This window comes from Schistocerca cancellata, chromosome 4, assembly GCF_023864275.1.
Source record: "Schistocerca cancellata isolate TAMUIC-IGC-003103 chromosome 4, iqSchCanc2.1, whole genome shotgun sequence".
Classification (NCBI taxonomy): domain Eukaryota; kingdom Metazoa; phylum Arthropoda; class Insecta; order Orthoptera; family Acrididae; genus Schistocerca; species Schistocerca cancellata.
Window position 1 is genome coordinate 731,731,601 of NC_064629.1, and position 21,939 is coordinate 731,753,539.

Genomic DNA, 21,939 nt, shown 5'->3' on the forward strand with positions numbered 1-21,939 from the left:
CATATAATTACCTCGGTGTAGGAACGTGCCGAGATATTGTTTTCTTTTTGTCAGAGCACGATGCGGTGCTAGATACATTTATTTTTGTTGTGGTATAAAGTAAAACCACATTAAGAATGTATTTAAAAAAAAGGGCCAGGGTTCGATTCCCGGCTGGGTCGGAGATTTTCTCCGCTCAGGGACTGGGTATTGTGTTGTCCTAACCATCATTATTTCATCCCCATCGACACGCAAGTCGCCGAAGTGGCGTCAAATCGAAAGAGTTGCACCCGGCGAACGGTCTACCCGACGGGAGGCCCTAGTCACACGACATTTATTTATTTAGTTTAAGTAGTCTGTAAGTCTAGGGACTGATGACCTCAGCAGTTTGGTCCCTTATGAATTCACACACATTTGAACACTTAACACTTTTCACGTGCGTTTCAGACAGTGCTTTCCTTGTTTCGGTGTGGCTTGTGGCATTTGCTGTCTACTCGTCGATATGCCGGTCTTCAGTAATGGAGAAGAACTATATATTATGGTAATTTACATAGAGTAAATACCTCTGGAGCGAGCATTGCGTTCTGCGCATGTTGTCAACATTAAACCAGGATTGTCACATGTTTTCGGGACTTCGCTGTGCGTGTGTGCTTTCTGCAGCGTTTGAAGTTTGTAATATCAAGAGTTTTTGTTGTCTTTCACCGTTTGTTGATATTGTAATAGTGATGGTGAATTACTGTTGTTGCTTCGGATGCAAAGAAAAATATATGGAGGGATAGTAACTTTTCATGGGTACATACCATGTAGCTCTAATTATAGTTATCATATTAGTAAGAGACACCGTATATGTTTAAAAATTTCGAGACGCATTATAATTAAGGCTTGATTCTGTAGACCTATTTTTCTACGATTTTATGATTATTTAATAGATATTACGGCTCGTACAAAAGCTTACAAGCAATTGATTCCTCTCGTAAATTTGCTAGTGGAACAGGAAGGAAATGGTTAGTTGTTTCAGCAAATACTATCCTCCATGCATTTATCAGTGACTTATCAATTATGTATATAGATTATTTGGTCTACTATTTATTTAATAAGCTGGGAGCAAGTACGTAAAATGCGTTAAATAAATACTTCAAAGTGTCACCAGTAAGAAAAATTGTGCCTTAGGTAGAAAATAAATGTGCAGAAATAACAGAAAAAAAGGACGAATTAGCAGGGATATAATCGCTAATGTGTGGCAAATTCCGTGTTTTTCGGACACTTGCAATAGTACTAGCGTACTGTCAAGTCATTTTGCAAGACTATCACTGCAAAAATGTACGTCAAGCTCTGTAATGCTATAAAGTGCCGTATCACACCGAAAGCTATCAAAAATCGAGTACATCTGAACTGTGACACCTATCGCAAAGAAACAGGATGTAATATCACTTGCCCTTAAAAGTTACGTAGCTGGTTTATTCCCGGTATCAAATGGATACTGTTAAAATGTCTGCGCAATATATATATATAAATAATCCACGACACTTACGAAAAGAATCTGTCTGTACTACGGATGTAGTGACATCCTAAATATACAGGGCGCTATACGGACAAACACACGACGTCCCGAGAACACGTGACCAGGCCGAGAATGTATGTTGACAACACAAAATCTGTTCTGCGCATGTGAATGCTCACTCCAGAGATATTTACTCTATGATAATTTACGGCGAATGTCACACAAGTGCAGACACATGTGTAGCAACATAGGCTGAACGCTACTCCTTCGCATCATACCATTTCCAACATCTGCACAAGTCTCATGGAAACAGGCAGCTGGGCACCAGAGATCATCAACGTACAAACACACTAACAATGACAACGAGATTGCTGCCCTGCCTGCTGTAGTGCACAGTCCTGAGGTGAGTGTACATAAGACTGCACGTGATTCTGGAATAAGCTGAAGTAGTGTGTCGAGAATTTTACATGGGCATACGTTTCATCCGTATCGTATCTCACACCGCCAAGAACTGTGCAGGAATGTCTTTGAAGTCCACACTGAATTCTGTCGTTTTGCACTTCAGCCATTGCAAGGTAATCCTGACTTCGTACGTGATATGTTGCTTATGGATGAAGCTTTGTTCACAAATCATGGCCATGTGAATCTACAGAACATACACTACTAGTCCATGCAGAATACCCATTGGTTTCACGTTGTTGCTCATCAAGCTCAGTGGGCTGTCAATGTCCGGTCCGGCATCATTGGTACTCGTGTTGTAGGTCCCTATTTTTATGAGAAAACATTAATTGAATAGTGAGATGCATCATTTCTGAAAACACTCTACCCTTTCTCCTTGAGGACAGGGGATTGGAAACGTGACTGTCAATGTGGTTCCAGCATGATGGGTGCCCCTCACACTATGCACGTGTTTCCAGAGAAGTTGTGGATGCATTGTTTCCAAATAGGTGGATAGGACGAGGAGATCCTGTGAGCTGGCCACCCTGTCACCCGACTTGACGCCGTTCGATTTCTGTCTCTTGGGTACATTGAAAGAGAGTGTGTACCACCAACCATCAACGACGCCAGATGATATGCAACAAAGTATTACTGCTGTGTGTGCGGCAATATCTGTGGAAACACTACAGTCCGTGTAACGCTCACTTGTTCACCACCTACACAAGTGTACTGATGCAAACGGTGGGCACTTCGAACACCTCTTGAGTGATGCAGGTTCATCGGATGTGACGTTACTGGTTAATTGTGAGTGCGTTTTCCGTGCTGGATGTCATGTCCGAACATGAAGTTTCTGTAGGCTATATGCCACTAATAGGCCTAATTGTGTTTAGGGCACTGAAATCACGTCGTATCATCAATGAACCTCTACATTTCAGTTCTGTAGCAAAAAACAAATATGTGTCTTTTAAATAAACATAACATTATGCTGAAAGTGATATGTGTTTAGTTTTATGGAGTTTGCATTCCTGCCCAACATGTGAGCCCCTGACAGCACGCCAGCGGATAGTGCAGGCACCTCTTGCCCCGCGCATTACGGCAGAAATCGCGGCGATATTCCCATTAAAGTCTGATATTTCAGAATGAATGAGGTTTAGAACAGTGTAACCAAGTCTGCCGTCACTAACTGTACCTCAAGTTTTCGTTTCTGTAGAAAAAAAAATACACATGCCATTTAAGAAAAAAACTTGACTTTGTGTTGAAAATGGTGATGCATTCCTGCCTAATGTGTGAGTTGTTGAAATAGGCCTGGCCAATTGAATTTTTACGTTTTGTTGCATGTCGGAAATACATGAGATGGCAGAGTTCTGTGGGATACCCTATTTATCTATAGAAGCTGGACCTAGACCTACGCAGCCGGCCGGAGTGGCCGACCGGTTCTAGGCGTTAGAGTCTGGAGCCGCGCGACTGCTACGGTCGCAGGTTCGAATCCTGCCTCGGGCATGGATATGTGTGATGTCCTTAGGTTAGTTAGGTTTAAGTAGTTCTAAGTTCTAGGGGACTGATGACCTCAGTAGTTTAGTCCCATAGTGCTCAGAGCCATTTGAACCATTTAGACCTACGCAGAATGGAAATACTCCAAATTCCTTTCCAGAACCAATGCCTGAATACAGTTCAGCTAAAATCTCGCCTGGACCAGTGTGGTCTGAATACAGCAAGCAGGAAGCTAGGGTAACATCGTTCGAAGAGTAGCCTCTTGTCACTAGTCAGTGACCAGAAACAGTAAAGCGGAGTACTTTTACAACGCTAGTGGTGATGAAACAGCGTGTTTTCATTGTGGTGGTGGTTTGAAGTATTGGCATGAAAAGGATTATCCACAGAAAGCACTCGCTCTGTGGTTCTCCAAATGTATGTTTCTGATTCGTGCAAATGGCACTGAATTTGTAGAAACTGTCTGTCAAACGAAAAATGCGGTAAATGATGTGTCAAATATTAAACTAGAGGCAGATATTCCGAAGAAAGCAGTGTCATCCGAACAGCACATGATTGAGGGTACCTGACTGTGTAAAATTGGCCTGCAGGACGAGCTGGGTGCAATAATTCATCCATGTTGGCACATTACTACCTGTGGTAAACGGACAGTCTCCATTTCCTCATGTGTTGCATTTTGGGAGCGTATAGCAGCTACAAGTACAGTAATTATTCAATGTATTTAAGACATTAGCAGCAAGTAGTGAATTTCTCTCTTTGCAAAATGTAATTTCCACAGTTTGTGAATTAATATGTATGTGTTTAAAGCACAATAATAGTCTTTCTTTTCTGTATGCGAGGTCATATATGAAGGGCTTATTTCAATAGTGGTACAAGTCCATTTTTGCTCATTCTGAGATACAGAGTCCTAAAGTTTAATGAGCGCTGAAAAATCTGCAGTTGAGATACCAGAAATATTCAAGAATATATAAAGTAATGTCTAATGCTTTTAGAGAGCCTTGCCACCATAGTTCTGACTTCAGTCTGGTGTTATTGTACATAATCTTCACCTGTGTCATTTGTAATAATAGCAATAATTGTTAATCAGTAGCATTATTCATATTTTTTCTAGTGAATAACATGATGCCTTAGCTATGTCCCTTCTAAAGTGGTGCGTGACAGAGATTTTAATGTGGAAATATTTAATGTGATGAAGTGTTGTGAGTTCTTCAAGAGTAGGCCTAGTTATTAACATTCAGACGCTCTATTTGCTTGTATGCTTATGTGCTTAGTGTCTTATTTTAGCTGACGTGTATTTTTCTGCAGTTATAAGCTGGGTCAAGTTAGATATATGACATTGAATTCTTAGGCCTGACTATTAAAATGTGAGCTATTGACAGACATGGAAAACTAGCATTGGAGTATATACATTAGAATGTTGAGCATTAATTTAGTGAATATGTGTATATGTGAAAATTAACTTTCATTTTGTTTTGCACTTCAGTTGTATTTTCGCAATATTGTGACATCGCATTAATTGACTTGAGTTGTACAGTGTTTTTTCATGCATGTGCCTCTGCAGAACTGGTGTAAACATCGCACTTTTGCATTGTCACCATATTTGGCAGACTTTTGGAATGTTTCAATATCTTAGATATTGAAAATAATTAATTTACCATTCTGTTGCATTTTAGCAGTGGAGCCATCTGTTGGTGTCAGTGAGCACTGCTTGTGGTTCAAAGAAAGAACTATCCACAATTCTACAGTGTAGCTACCTAGTCAGTAAAGTAAACATAGTTGACAAAATTTTGGGTGTCATGGGGATGGGTGCCCTCCCCTCCCCTCTCTCTCATCTCTAAGGAAGTGCTTATGCTGCTGTCAGCGAAATACAAGATGTGTAATCCTCTCAGCTGTAATATGACACTGCAAATAAAAAAGTACTGCTGGATGCTGCGACAGCGTTTTCGTCCAGAACATACACTGCCCCACTACTCACAAGCTCGAACTATTTCAAGGATGGAGAAGAAAACTGACCATGCCCTTTCAAAGAAGCTTCCTGGAATTTGCTTGTAGTGATTTACGGAAATCACGGAAAATTTAAATCTGCATAGCTTGAAACGGATTTGGGACGTCATCCTCAGTGAAAGAACGCATATTTGTTTTAAGGGCTTCAACGGTGAATTGAGAAAATAGTAAACGAAGGTACGGATGTGAGTAAGATTTAAAGGTGTAGAAAAGACAATTTCACCGATTATTATACACAAAACCTTTAACATAGTAAAATCCATTCGACAGCTTCAAAAGATCTGCTATAACACTTTCGTCACAGTACTGTGTATCTGAGTTATTCGGAAAATGAAATCTTACCACAAAATTTGGACCCATGGAAAGTCTCTGGCAGTTTTCAATCTCTTTCATGCACAACTCGGTTGTCATGTGATCGTCGGTGGCTTCGTCTCGGACTCCCCATCGCATGTCTACCACCTGTAGTAACAAGATTTACACGAGCAAGTAAATTATCAAACTCATTACGCAATGCTTTCTTGCAGAAAGCATTAACTTTCATTTTTTGAGCGAAACTACTCAGTTTTAGTAGCTACACGATATTTAACCAGTAGGAAGAAATTTCACTGTAACAGGAAATCGTTCTTTTTACTATTGATGACAACTTCGACAAATCACTTTTTCTAAAATTTGTTCCATGAGAAAGTTGAAATACTGTATTTTCTGATATGATTGCTTTGTTACCTGAAATTCCAGTCCGTGTTTCTCTCGACAATAGTCTTTCAGTCGCGGATAACACTGAGCCATAAGAGTGTTTCGCTCCATAGTTGTATCTGTAAGAGGAAAGGAGGTTCTTAGTGTCTTTATTTATCGTAAGTATCTGAAAATACAAACTATTGAAATCCTACTAAATCAATAAATAAATAAATAAAGCGACGTTAACGTTACAGAAATATCCTATAAATTGTAACGAACAAAGAGGTGACAAATGCCATGGGATAGCGACATGCACATATACAGAAGGCGGTAGTATCGCAAACACAAGGTATAAAAGGGCAGTGCGCTGGCATTTGTACTCAGGTGATCCATGTGAAATGGTGTCCGGCGTGATTACGGCCGCGCAACGGGAATTAACAGACTTCGAATGCGGAATCGTAATTGGAGCTAGATGCATGGGACGTTCCAGTTCGGAAATACACTCCTGGAAATTGAAATAAGAACACCCTGAATTCATTGTCCCAGGAAGGGGAAACTTTATTGACACATTCCTGGGGTCAGATACATCACATGATCACACTGACAGAACCACAGCCACATAGACACAGGCAACAGAGCATGCACAATGTCGGCACTAGTACAGTGTATATCCACCTTTCGCAGCAATGCAGGCTGCTATTCTCCCATGGAGACGATCGTAGAGATGGATGTAGTCCTGTGGAACGGCTTGCCATGCCATTTCCACCTGGCGCCTCAGTTGGACCAGCGTTCGTGCTGGACGTGCAGACCGCGTGAGACGACGCTTCATCCAGTCCCAAACATGCTCAATGGGGGACAGATCCGGAGATCTTGCTGGCCAGGGTAGTTGACTTACACCTTCTAGAGCACGTTGGGTGGCACGGGATACATGCGGACGTGCATTGTCCTGTTGGAACAGCAAGTTCCCTTGCCGGTCTAGGAATGGTAGAACGATGGGTTCGATGACGGTTTGGATGTACCGTGCACTATTCAGTGTCCCCTCGACGATCACCAGTGGTGTACGGCCGGTGTAGGAGATCGCTCCCCACACCATGATGCCGGGTGTTGGCCCTGTGTGCCTCGGTCGTATGCAGTCCTGATTGTGGCGCTCACCTGCACGGCGCCAAACACGCATACGACCATCATTGGCACCAAGGCAGAAGCGACTCTCATCGCTGAAGACGACACCTCTCCATTCGTCCCTCCATTCACGCCTGTCGCGACACCACTGGAGGCGAGCTGCACGATGTTGGGGCGTGAGCGGAAGACGGCCTAACGGTGTGCGGGACCGTAGCCCAGCTTCAAGGAGACGGTTGCGAATGGTCCTCGCCGATACCCCAGGAGCAACAGTGTCCCTAATTTGCTGGGAAGTGGCGGTGCGGTCCCCTACGACACTGCGTAGGATCCTACGGTCTTGGCGTGCATCCGTGCGTCGCTGCGGTCCGGTCCCAGGTCGACGGGCACGTGCACCTTCCGCCGACCACTGGCGACAACATCGATGTACTGTGGAGACCTCACGCCCCACGTGTTGAGTAATTCGGCGGTACGTCCACCCGGCCTCCCGCATGCCCACTATACGCCCTCGCTCAAAGTCCGTCAACTGCACATACGGTTCACGTCCACGCTGTCGCGGCATGCTACCAGTGTTAAAGACTGCGATGGAGCTCCGTATGCCACGGCAAACTGGCTGACACTGACGGCGGCGGTGCACAAATGGTGCGCAGCTAGCGCCATTCGACGGCCAACACCGCGGTTCCTGGTGTGTCCGCTGTGCCGTGCGTGTGATCATTGCTTGTACAGCCCTCTCGCAGTGTCCGGAGCAAGTATGGTGGGTCTGACACACCGGTGTCAATGTGTTCTTTTTTCCATTTCCAGGAGTGTAGTTAGGGGATTTAATATTCCGAAATCCACAGAGTCAAGAGTGTGCCGAGGACACTAAATTTCAGGCATTGCTTCTCACCACAGACAACACAGCGGGTGATGGCCTTCACTTAACTACTGAGAACAGTGGCTTGTGCGTAGAGCTGTCAGTGCTGACAGACAAACAACACTGCGTGAAATAACCGTGGAAATCAGTGTAGGACGTACGACGTACGTATCCGTTAGTACAATGCGGCGAAAGTTGCCGTTAATGGGCTATGGCAGCAGACGAGCGACGCGAGTGCCTTTGCTAACAGCACGACATCGTCTGCAGCGCCCCTCTTCGGCTCGTGACCTTATCAGTTGGACCCTAGACGACTCGTCGTATGAGTCCCGATTTCATTTGGTACAAGCTGATGGTAGGGTTCGAGTGTGGCGCAGACCCCTCCCCCACCGAAGCCATGGAACCATGTTGTCAACAAGGCACTACGCAAGCTGGTGGTGGCTCCATAATGGTGTGGGGTGTGTCTGCATGGAATGGACTGGGTCATGTGGCCCAACTGAACCGATCATTTACTAGAAATGGTTATGTTCGGCTACTTGGAGACCATTTGCAGTCATTCATGCTCTTCATCTTGCCAAACAACGATTCGCTGGGGTATCGAGCCACAGCTGTTCGCGAATGGTTTGAAGAACAATCTGGACAATCCAAGCGAATGATTTGGCCACCCAGATCGTCCGACATACATTTATGGGACATAATCGAGACGTCAGTTCGTGCACATAATGCTTCACCGGCGGCGCTTTCGCAACTATGGACGGCTAAAGTGGCAGCATGGCTCATTACTTCTTCAGGGGACTTTCAAGGACTTGTTGAGTCCATGCCACGTTGAGTTGCTGCAGTATGCCGGGCAAAAGGAGATCCGACACGATATTACGAGGTATCCCGTGACTTTTGTCTCCACAGTATAAAATGCAAGAATAGCTGAAACATCAGTTTGCACTGGAAAAGATTTCTTCTCCCGGAAACACGTTGACTTCATCAGCGCTAGGCTGCATACACTTTTACTTTAGACTGGGAGGGACACTGCATGTTGTTGCTGTGGCAGAACAGATTCGGTCAACTGACAGTGCTGACTTGGAAGGAGTATCTACAACTGAAATTTGTAGATGCCTCCAAACGCGCTATCTCACATAGGTTTAAGAGAGCATGTTACAGCCAAACGAGGCAGCGTAGTGGTTAAGGTAATGGTTCAAATGGTTCAAATGACTCTGAGCACTATGGGACTTAACATCTGAGGTCATCAGTCCCCTAGAACTTAGAACTACTTAAACCTAACTAACCTAAGGACACCACACACATCCATGCCCGAGGCAGGATTCGAACCTGTGACCGTAGCAGTCGCGCGGTTCCGGACTGAAGCGCCTAGAACCGCTCGGCCACCACGGCCGGCTAAGGTAATGGATTCGCATTCAGAAGCAAAGGGGTGCAAACCACCATCTGGCCATCGTGACTGGGGTTTTCTGTGATATCTACGAGGGTAATCCCAAAAGTAAGGTCTCCTATTTTTTATAAGTATAGAACTCTGTTTGTGTGGCAGTTGGTCATACTGTTATGAAGAGAGCTTCACGCGCTGTGCGTAAACACGCGCACGCTGCGCTGAGCCGCTTAGTCTTGGCTTGGCAGCCGTTGAGAGTGGAGCTCCAAAAAATGGCTCTGAGCACTATGGGACTCAACATCTTAGGTCATAAGTCCCCTAGAACTTAGAACTACTTAAAGCTAACTAACCTAAGGACATCACACACACCCATGCCCGAGGCATGAGTCGAACCTGCGATCGTAGCAGTCCCGCGGTTCCGGACTGCAGCGCCAGAACCGCTAGACCACCGCGGCCGGCAGTGGAGCTCCCGTTAGATGTTACCGCCAAGTGAGAATTGCGTGCAGTTATTCGGTTTTTGAACGCAAAGGGCACTGCGCCGATTGAAATCCATCTCCAATTGACGAAAGTGTATGGTGAGTCGTGCATGGATGTCAAAAATGTTCGTAAGTGGTGTAGAGAGTTTGCAGCTGGTCGGACCGAAATTCTCGACGAACAAAGGAGAGGGAGACCGTCAATTTCTGAGGAGACAGTATTGAAGGTTGAGCAAAGCATGCGTGCAGATCGGCAGATCACCGTGGATGATGTCTACACGTTGGTTCCTGAGGCTTCCCGAAGCACCGCTCACAGAATTTGACGGAAACATTGAACTACCGGAAGGTGTGCGCAAGATGGGTGCCACGCATGCTGAGGACCACATTCGGCAACGAGTTGATGTTTCTCGCCCATTTCTTCACCGCCTTGCAGCCGAACAGGACAATTTTCTGGACTCAATTGTCATGGGTGACGAAACCTTTACACCTGAGACCAAGTAACAATCACGCCAGTGGCGGCATCCTTCGCAGCATGGCGGCGAGCTGGATAACATGGGCATACAAAAACTGCTGCAGTGTCTACAAAAATGCATCGACAGAAATGGTGATTACGTCGAAGAACATATAAATGTTCAAGCTGTAAACTGATTTAAACCACTGTAGAAATAAACATGTCTATGTACTTATAAAAAAATAGGAGACCTTACTTTTGGGATTACCCTCATATTTCGTCATTTCTGTACGGTCCTAACAAACTTCCTGAGGTACACCAGTCGTTACTTTACTTTTTGTCGACTTCTCCTTCTTGAGGTCGACATCTTGAGTTCTGCCTGCTAAGGAAGTTGTGATTGCAGTCACTTACCGAGACTGATTTTCTGAAAGTACGTATTTCGTTTATAAAGTGACAAACTCTAACTACATGGAAGACACACAGAAGGTGAAGAAACTTGGAATGAGCTTGTGGACCGTTGTCTACAAAGTACTGAATCCTGGAAATGAATAGAGCATACACAGTTTCACACAATTGCAACTTTAGGAATTCATGTTGCTTCCTACTGAGAAGTTTTTCGTTCTCGAAGAAACATATCATAAGTGAGCATCAAATATATTTCACAGTTCTGCAACGTACCAACGTTGGCGCTTTTAAGTCTGTAGTTTTTCAAGCCCTCACATTAGTTTTTATCCGCTAGGAGGATTAGAAGCTACCCCGAGTGCCGTGTTGCTGCTTCATTATAACGCACGTCTCCTTACCGCAAATGAAGTACGCATAAGTTACTCCAAATCCAGTGGGAGACACTCGAGTACCCGCCCTATAGTCCTGATCTCATGCGATTATCACGTATAGATCCCTTAAAAAAGGCCTTGAAGCGTCGACGATTCCAGTCAGACAAGGCTGTGCAACTGGCAGTTACGAACTTCTTCACGCAGCAGGACACAGTGTTATACCGAACGGGTATGTTCAACCTGGTGTGCCGGTGGAATAATTAACGGCGATTCTGCCTCATTGACGTACCGATTCTGGACTGTACGGCCTTAGACAGTATGTGTGTGTGTGTGTGTGTGTGTGTATGTGTGTGTGTGTGTGAGTGAATTCCTAAGGGACCAAACTGCTTAGGTCATCGGTCCCTAGACTTACACACTCCGCGCGGCTGTACGGCCTTAGAACGGAAACTTTCTCATCGTCCGCCGGCCGGAGTGGCCGAGCGGTTCTAGGCGCTATAGTCTGGAACCGCGCGACGGCTACGGTTGCAGGTTCGAATCCTGCCTCGGACATGGGTGTGTGTGTTTGTCCGTCGGATAATTTAGGTTAAATAGTGTGTACGCTTAGGGACTGATGACCTTAGCAGTTAAGTCCCATAAGATTTCACACACATTTGAACACACATTTTAATAAAAAACTGAGTTAACGGCTCAACACTGAACTCGAACGGGTGTCATGGGACATCTGCACCGAACAAATGCAACGAACAAAATCGAACAAAATTGGAACAACAATGAAAAAAAGGTGGTCTGCATTCGAGCTTCATGAACTTAACGTGTATGAGGTGACGGTTCGTCTCTGGCTCAAACTAATTTTTTAATCTATATTATCGGAAGAAAGAGAAATTTTTCAAAATATCGCCGATATGTGTTTTTCCTTAGAAACTCTAAATATTCCCTATAAATACGGAAAACTGCATTCATTCGCTGTAGTAGATGCCGTTTCAATTTATGTTTTCGGGTCTGAATGACAAAAACCATCCTGCATCGTGTGATGCCGAGAGCATATCCGACGAGTAGTTGTACATTGCTCTTGTGGTCTGGCACATTGCAGCTTACTACATTACTGAATAACATCATTCGCATCATTATCTACCAAACTTTGACTTGGGTTTTCCATACCTGCACCTTCGCGCAGATACATCAGGCGTGTAAAACTTCTCTTGCGATTTTCTCGGAATTGCCAGAGTAGTCACCTTACTACTTGCTCAGTATGTTGTTTTAATGGCCTACTAAAAGTGTACAAAGTTTGAAGTAAATCCGCGATCCCAACGCCTTGGTCTCCCCTTTTAAGCCTGTGCTCCATCTTATGAAAGTCGTCGTTGGTGGGACTTTAAGCTCACATATTTGCTCTGTCTTCAAAGGCTTTACTGAATTACGTTTCCAGACCTTAAAATAGTCCAGGTTGCTTTTTACTTGTTCTTGGTGACCGATTTCTTTTCAGTATCCATATTTAGGCCAACCGAAAATTGCTTCTTTACGGCAAATATGATTTATGTAATAGTGTGATGACATTCTAATCAGAAAATAAATTAGTTTTGGATTTGTGAGAACGTACAATCTGTTTTTTGAGAGAACGGAGAACTGACATCAGATAACATGTGAAAGTTCCAACGCTAAATCCCGTAGTGCTCAGAGCCATTTGAACCATTTTGAAAGTTCCAACGTTGCAAGTGGAGGAACATCTAATCTCTAAGACCATTTAAGATGACAAAGTTATGGGATACCTCTTAATATAGTGCCGGACCGCCTATTGTCCGGCATAGTGCAGCATCGACATGGCATGGACTCAACAAGGCGCTCGAAATTCACTGCAGAGATACTGAGCCATGCTGCCACTATAGCCGTCCATAGTTGCGAAAGTGTCGCCGGTGTAGCATTTTGTGCACGAACTGACCTCTCGAGTATGTCACGTAAATGTTCTATGGGATTCATATTGGGCGATTTGGATGGCCAAATCATTCGCTCGAATTATCAAGACTTTTCTTCAAACCAATAGCGAACAATTGTGGGCTGGAGACGTGGTGCATTGTCATCCATAAAAATTCAATCGTTGGTTGGAAACATGAAGTCCATGAATGGCTGCAAATTGTCTCCAAGTAGCCGAACATAACCATTTCTAGTTAATGATCGGTTCATTTGGGCCAGAGGACCCAGTCCATTCCATGTAAACACGCCCCATACCTTTATGGAGCCACCACCAGCTTGTACAATGTCTTGTTAACAACTTGGTTCCATGACTTCGTGGGCTCTGCGCCACTCTAGAACCCTGCCATTACCTTTTAACAACAGAAATCGGGACTCATCTGACAAGGCCAGGGTTTTCCAATCGTCTAGGGTCCAACTGATATGGTCACGAGCCCAAGAGAGGCGCTGCACGCTATGTCGTGCTGTTAGCAAAGCCACTCGCGTCGGTCGTCTGCTGCCATGTCTTCGTGGGCTCTGCGCCACTCTAGAACCGTGCCATCAGCTTTTAACAACAGAAATCGGGACTCATCTGACAAGGCCAGGGTTTTCCAATCGTCTAGGGTCCAACTGATATGGTCACGAGCCCAAGAGAGGCGCTGCACGCTATGTCGTGCTGTTAGCAAAGCCACTCGCGTCGGTCGTCTGCTGCCATAGCCCATTAACGCCACATTTCGCCGCACTGTCCTAACTGATACGTTCGCCGTGCGTCTCACATTGATTTCTGCGGTTATTTCACGCAGCGTCGTTTGTCTGTTAGCATTGACAGCTCTACGCAAACGCCACTGTTCTCAGTAGTTAAGTGAAAGCCGTCGGCCACTGTGTTGTCCGTGGTGGGAGACAATGCGTGAAAGTTGGTATTCTCGGCACACTCTTGACACTGTTGATCTCTGAATACAAAATTCCCGAACGATTTCCTACATGGAGCGTCCCATTCGTATAGTTCCAACTACCATTCCGCGTTCGAAGTCTGTTAATTTCCGTCGTGCAGCCGTAATCAAGTCGGAAACCTTTTCACATGAACACTGAGTACAAATCGCAGCTCCGCTCGCTCGCTCTAAAACTCTGGCTACATATGCCAGGTGTAGGGGCAGTTTAAGCAGCGGAGCTGCTGTTCCTGCGGTGACCTCTTTGGGGTGCAGTGGGACCTAACGGATTGAGCTGGCCTCACTGGGCGTAGTTCATTGTGACGCCCTTCGTTTCGACATCGGGCTGCAAGAGATGATTACTCTCGCAGTAGGTCTGGCCAACGAGTCGTTGGCCTGTGGTGGACCTGGCGGCCCAGACCACGGATCAGGCGGCTGCCAGACTGTTCTTCATTGCTGTAGAACACTCTGGCGATTTGCCGGAAGCGATTCCGCAGGAAAGGGATGCCAGCTTCCTCATGGAGCAGCCTCGTCGGGTAGCGAGGCGGCTTGTGGAGCGCAAGTCGCAGCGCCCTATTTTGCACACGTTGGAGCGTCGCAATGTGCGTCGCTGCCGCGTTACCCCATACCACGGCCGCGTATTCCAGTAGCGGCCGGACAAGGGACAGATACATGATGAGGCCGTGGCGTGGAGGAAGTGTCGATGAAGGGTTGAGCAGTGGGTAAAGCGCACGCAGGCGCCCCACTGCCCGCCCTCTGACGTCTCGGACGTGTGGCAGCCAGGCCAGGTGCCTGTCCAACGTCACCCCGAGGTATTTGCCGGTCCGCAACCATGGGATGGGGCCCCCCATGATCGTGACCGGCGGTAGGTCCGGTGGCAGCCGCTTTCTGCTGAAGATGACAGCCTGACTCTTCGCAGCGTTGAAATTTAAGCGCCATCTCGTGGACCAGGCGCCCAGGACGTCACATCCGAGCTGGAGGCGACAGCGCATCTCGGCCGCGTACATGCTGCGGGTGAACAACGCCGTGTCGTCGGCATAAAGTGCCAACTCCACGCGTGCCACCCGCGGGGCGTCGGCGGTGTACAGGGAGTACAGCAGGGGGCCGAGGACCGACCCCTGCGGCACTCCCGCACGAATCTGCCGGTCGGTGGAAGTGCCTCCATCTGCTCGGACGTGCAAAGTGCGTCCCGAGAGATACAAGCGCAGCAGGACCACGTGCGACGTCGGTACCCCGTGCGCAAAAAGTTTGTACACGAGGCCGTCGTGCCACACGCAGTCGAAGGCCTTGGAGACGTCGAGAAGCACCGCCCCTAGGTACTCCCGCGTCTCCTGCGCTCGCATCGCCTGCTCCACGAGGCGCAACAGCTGCTGCGTGGTAGAGTGGCCGCACCGGAAACCAAACTGCTCCTCGGGAATGAGTTGCTGTTCCATCACGTGGCGCAGCAGCCGCTCCGCGTACAACCTCTCAAACACTTTTGAGAGGGACGGGAGCAGATTGATCGGCCGGTAGTTCGCGGCCTGGCGTGGATCCTTGCCGCTCTTGGAGATGGCAACCACTTCCGCGTGTTTCCATGCGGAAGGGAAGGTCCCAGAGCGGAGGATGCTGTTAAAGATGTCCGCCAGAGATTGGTGTACCTCCGGCGGAAGCATCCTCAACAGGCGGTTGGTGACACCATCCGAGCCACCCGCCTTCTTCGGGTTGAGTCGACGGAGCTGCAGGTCCACTTCCTCAGCTGTGACATGCTCGATCGAGTCGTCTTCCTCCCGTGCAGCGAGGAAAACCGGCAGGCGGTCCGCCACCAGACGGACGTGGTCGGGATCGACCACACCATCAGCAGGTTGAAAATTTTCCGCGAACGTGTCCGCGAGGATGCCGGCTTTCGCATCTGGCTCGCAGACGACGTTCGCACCCGTATGGAGAGGCGGGACTCGCTGGCGACGACGGAGGAAACGCTTGGCGGTCCGCCAAGCACTACCATCCGTCGTTGTTAGGGTGGCCACAAGGCCCGCCCAGTCCCGATGGCGATGGTCGTCGATGGCGGCCCGAATCTCGCGCCGCGCCCTGTTGAGGCGGCGCTTCGTCTCTGGCAGCCGTGTGAGCTGCCACTCCCGGAAGAGGCGATTCTTGTTTGTGATCGCCTCTAGGACGTGCGGCGGGAGTTGGCGCGACATCTCTCGCGGCCGTCCTGGCCGCCTGGGGGTGGCCGCCTCCGCTGCAGCCAGTGTGTACCGCGTGAAGAAGGCCAACGCTTCGTCAGCCCCTTGCACAGCGGGATCGGGCGCGCCCTCGAGGCGGTCTAGGACCTCGACACGAAAGCGCGCCTCGTCTATGCCACGGAAGTTGTGGCGGTCGGACGGCATAGATGCACCGATGACGTCCATGTCGAAGACCACTGGGAGGTGATCGGACGACATGGCGCATCTAACGGTGGCAGATGTGAAGTGCCCAACACCTTTGAGCACGGCGATGTCGAGCACATCAGACTGGCCGCGATGGGGGAAGACGGTGTGATCGATCGTAGGGCCCCAGTACTATCGCGCCATGCCGTTGTGTGGCGCGAAGGAGGCGGCGGCCGCTGGCGTTGGTGATGCGGGAGTTCCATTGCGGGTGTTTGGCGTTCAAGTCACCCGCAATGAAGACTTTCCCGCGCAGTGCCAGCAGGGCGTCGACGTCAGCCTCCTGAAGCAGTCCCCTCGGCGGCCTGCAGGCCGCAACGAAGGTGATGACCCCCGCCGTCGTGGTGACAGCCACCCCAGTGGCCTCCATTGCAGCGAGGGGCGGTAGCTGAACTTCATGATGTTTGAGGGACGCCTTGATATAGATAGCCGTCCCGCCGCCGTGGGTCAACCTGTCAGTGCGGTAGCACCGATAGTTGGCCACCTTCACATGTATTCCCGGCTTCAGGAAGGTCTCACACACGAGGCAGATGTCAATTGCCTCGTCGCGCAAGAACTCCCTGAATTCCTCTTGTTGGGGGACCAAACTGTTTGCATTGAAAGCGCAAACGGTGAGGCCATGGATATGGCGATTATCCATGGCGCAGTGGAGTTGCAACGCCGGCCTGAAGGGCCGACGTGACCGCGGTGACGAGCACCGGGAGCTGCTCGAGCAGCTGGCTCAACGACCGCAAGAGCGATCGGAGCTCGGCTGCGTCGGTGGCCGAGGGGACGGCGGGGGCCGCTGGGGCGGCCTCCGCCACTGGGCGGCCGGTTGCGGCCGCTCCGTAGTAGACGACTGCCGTGGAGCATCGGCAGCCGGTCGCGGTTGCGGCGCAGCACGAGGTGCCGTCCTCTGCTGCAACAGAGTGTCGTCGGCAGTCCGTTGTGCAGCGTCAGGGACTGCCCGGCCCGCGCGCCGGCAACGCCTGCGCGGGGCGGCAACCCGCGCGCCCTGCGTGGGCGCGGGGGTTGCGACCCCCACGGGCGAAGCTGTGGACGGCGCGGTCGGTTGCTGCGTCTCGCCCTCCACCTGTGCCGAACTTCGGGTGGTGGAGGCTGATGGTCCGCCCTTGGTGGCGGCAGCAAAGCTGGTGGACGGGTGCACCTTACGAGAAGGAGCAGCCCCTCCCCTCTGTTGATTTCGGCCCCTTTTAAAGGCCGAACAGCCTCTGTAGCTGGCAACGTGCGTGGCGCCGCAGTTGCAGCACGTCGGCTTTTCTTCCCTGGAAAGCCCGCAGGACTTGCTCTCGTGCTGTCCCGCGCACTTGACGCAGCGGGGCAACATGGAGCAGTAGCGGGAGACGTGGTCGAGCCTCTGGCAGGAAAAGCACTGGGCTCTCTTGCCTTTGGCCCGGAGAGGTTCCACCGCGACCTTGACCCGGCCGACCCGCTGCACCTGGAAAATCTTCCGGTTTTCCAGATTGTCAACGAGGACAACCTGGTACAGCGGCATGTCGAGGTGCGTGCGTGGAGACTTCATCAGTCCGGTGGACCGGACGCCGAAGCCCATGTCCTCGAGCTCCTCTCGAAGGTAGTCCGCACCAAACTTGAGGGGAAGGTGGCGGAAGACCACCTTCAGAAGTTTGAGCGGCTCGGAGGGGTGCGTGTAGCACGGGAGGCCATCTTTGCAGATGCCGTCCATCACCGCGCGGTACTCCTCTTTGGATGACACCGTGACCTTGTAGAGGTCACGGCCAGCGTTCTTGACAGCGGCGGACGTGGCCACCCTGTCCAGTTTCTGCTGGAACTCCTTGTACTCGCCGGCCCATTGTATGACGATAGGCGGCGGCTTCTTTTGGGCAGGCGCCAGAGGCGCGGCGCCATCCTCCATCGCATCGACGCTGGCGCCCGCAAACGTGTTGGCGGTCGGCAGCGGGGTCGGTTGCTGCAGCGCAGCAGCCCTGGCAGTGTGCCGCCGGGGTGGGGCGACAAAACCGTCCTCGTCCGGCTGCCGGGAGGCGGCAGGTGAACGAGTGGGCCGCCGCGTTGTCTTCGTCGATCTCTGCGCGGCGGTGCTCCGGGAGGAGCCCGCGATAGTCATCCCAGACTCTGTGGTGGAGGTGCTGGAGGCCCTGGAGGCCTTCTTCCGCGGCCTCTCTGCTTCAGATGTCTGAGAGGGAGTGTCGGAATCGTCATGCGTCACAGCCCGGCGCTTTCTGGGCACGCGGGCGGCGTCAAGGTCGGTGTCACGGCGCTCTGACTCGGCAATCGCCTCAGCCAGATTTGCGTCGGGCAGGTCGACGTCCTCCATCTCGGTGGCCGCAGCTAGCGCAGCCACGGGCTCTTCTCGTGTCTCTGGGACCAGGGGGGGAAACCGGGGGCACATCGACCTATTGAGTGGTCGAGGCCAGCGGCGCAACTCCCGCCGAGGCCGCCACCGCCGGGACCGCAAATTCGTGCGATGCGACCGGCGGGGCTCTCGGTGGCACACCCGACACCCGCTGCCTCGTGTGCGGTAGAGCGGCAGCCTTCTGAATGTTACAGAAGGCGAGTATAGCCGCCTCGTCGTCCTCCCGACCAGGGTAGGGGCCCCCGTGGGCGAGTTTGTTCATAAGAATGAACACTCGATCACGAGAGTGCGCGTCATAATCCGAAGAGTCAATCCTGTCATCGTCAGTTGTCGAAAGCCGGTTCGTCATAAGTGGGGGGCCGGATGGGGCCGCCACCGGGATCAACTCAGTCGCCTGAGCTGGCCCCGACGGACGGCGATCCGCCACACCCTTCGCAAGAAAAGCATCCTCTCTCATCGACATCTCGAACAGCACTCGTGTGCGTGCGTCGTGCGTAAATCGCAGCTCCGATAATGCCTTGCCCTTTTATACCTCGTGTACGTGATACTGCTGCCATCTGCATAAGCGCATATTGCTACACTGTGACTGTTGTCACCTCAGTGTAAATATTACTATAATAATGAGGGGAAATACAATCAGGAGGCCATAAATTACTACAAGGAATGCATCGAAGGAAAGAAAACCTTCGACAGCTTGACGAGCTTCATTATTTCTACCGCGCGAAAGATCATTCTTGCAAACAATGGTGTATTTCAGAAGTTTGTAGATGCACCTATTTCTCGCTATGCACAACACTGGCCTTGCTGTTTCAGATGTGAATTTATGAAACACAACGTATCCATGCAGATCTGGTATGCCTTAAATTAGAAAAAGAAACTGTATTATTACAAACGTATGCATAAGGCGAACCACCATTTCAATCTCCTCTTAATGTGCAACTGATAGACATTTTAGTTGGACATTTTGCTCGTGCAACATTTGTTGGAGCCTAAAATAGTGACCTAAGCAAAAATGCATAGTTTTCCAGTCGTCTCCGTAGCGATACATTATGTAAAGGACTCACTACTGCTACATATCTTGAAAGATGTGTTCTTCAAAAAAATACACAAGGCGCACAATGCGGTACATGAAATTAAAGAAAAAATGTGGAGAAGGTGAACAAGTATTTTCGGTAGTGTAAATTACCACCGTCACAGACATCTGTCCATCTTGCACTGTTCATATGTAGCTCACATACTAATAGTAGTATGATATTCTACCTTGCGGCAGGTCTTGTCATGGGCTAAGCCTCTTCCACTTTTGTATGTCCATAGCCAGTCTTTTCATTTCTGAATATTTGTCTCCTTTGATATTGTCCAGCATTTGATATCTTCTTTTTCCTCTTCCCCTTTTTCCCTCCACCGTTCCTTCTATTCCTTCCTTCAATAAACAGTCCCTCCTCAAACAACGTCCAATCCAGTTCCGTTTTATCTTTATGATGACTTTCAAAATGTTTCTTTCTTCCCCAACTCTTCTTAATACTTCTTCATTCCTTACTCGCTCTTCCCATTTCACTTTTTCCATTCTTCTCCATATCCACATCTCTAGTGCCTCAGATCTTCTTTCATCTTCCTTCCTCAGTGTTCAGGCCTCCGCACCATACAGTGCAACGCTCCAGTTGTAACATTTGGCAAGTCTCTTCCTCAGATCTTTGTTTAGTGGTCCGCAAAGTAATTTCTGTTTCCTCTTGAATCCTTCTTTTGCCATTGCAATTCTTGTCCTAATTTCTGCTAAGCAATACATATCATCCATTATTACACTTCCCAAGTAATTGAAGTTATTCACTTGCTCAATTTCCTCTCCCCCTATTTTCATACGGCATTTTCTCCCCTTTTCTCCAGTTACCATGCTTTTCGTTTTCTTCTTATTAATCTTCATTCCATATTCTTCTAATTTTGTGTTTAGATCATCTAACGTTTGTTCCATCTCTCTTGCACTCTTTGCCATCACAACCATGTCGTCTGCAAATCTTACACACTCCATTCTCAGACCCCCTATACAAACTCCTCTTCTTCCATCAAAACTTTCATTAAATAATTTCTTCGAAATAGAAACTGAATAGTGTTGGTGATAAACAACAACCTTGTCTTGCACCTCTTCCCAGTCCAGTTTCTTCAGTCATCACACCTCCTATTCTTACTCTTGCTCTCTGGTTCAAATATAAATTTCTAATTAGCCGTTTATCCCTCCGGTCAACTCCATGTTTCCTTAGGATTTCCATCAGTTTGTCCCATCCGACACAGTCAGAAGCCTTCTCAACATCAATGAACACAACATATACCCTCCTTTTCTTCTCCATGTACCTCTCCCCTATCACTTAGTAGTCCAATGGCATCTCTAGTCCTCACTCCTTGCCTGAAACCAAATTGTTCGTCTCCTATTACGCAATTCAGCTTTCCATATAGCTTTCTGTTGAGCGTCTTCACCAAGACTTCGGCTGCATGCGATATCAGGCTCACTGTTCTATGTTCCTCACGCTTTTTGCTGTTCTTTTTCTTTTGTATAGGCATTAAGATACTTTCTGTAAAGCCCTTTGGCCATTTTCCTGTCATGTATGTTTGATTACACAATTCAGTCAACTCTATTTTCCCTTCTTTCTCCAATGGCTTCGGCGGTTCCGCAGGAATCTCATCAATTCCCATTGCCTTTCCATTTTTCATCTCCTTCATAGAAGCTTCAATCTCACTAGTCAGTATTGCATTTCCTTTGTCTTCATCTGAAACTTTATCTGCTTCTTCTATCCCAAGCTCTTGTTCACTTGGTCGGCTGTCTGTAGCGTATAGCCATTCTATATATTCTTCCCATCTTCTCATTATTTCTTGGGGTACACTCACCATTTTACCGTCTGCTGCCTCTACTTCCTTTAGTCCATTGTTGTTTCTCTTTTCCCTCAGTGTCAAATCCATTGCTTCTTTGTACATCAAATCATATTTTCCTTCTTTCTCTAATTTCTCTATTTTGTCACACTTTTCTGTCAGCCATTTCTCCATTGCTTTTCTGTCTCCCTTCTTAATTCATTATTTAACCTCCTGTAGTTGCCCTTCCCTTCTTCTGTGTTTACAGTTTTCCATTTCCTGCGGTCATCCATCTTGGTTTTCATATATAGTGTTACCCATTCTTTATTTACTTTTTTCCTCTCCTTGACTTCCAAGCGTTTCCTTAGTTATCTTTTTGATCCCAT

General features: G+C 48.5%; 1 protein-coding gene across 1 annotated transcript in view; it reads right to left on the reverse strand.

Moving 5' to 3' along the window:
- Positions 1 to 21,939, reverse strand: part of LOC126183826 (NACHT and WD repeat domain-containing protein 2) — a 293,040-nt gene that overhangs the window by 264,699 nt on the left and 6,402 nt on the right. Inside the window, 2 exon segments of the mRNA XM_049926082.1 lie at positions 5,753 to 5,869; positions 6,134 to 6,222. Coding sequence (XP_049782039.1) covers positions 5,753 to 5,869; positions 6,134 to 6,222 — 206 coding nt within the window.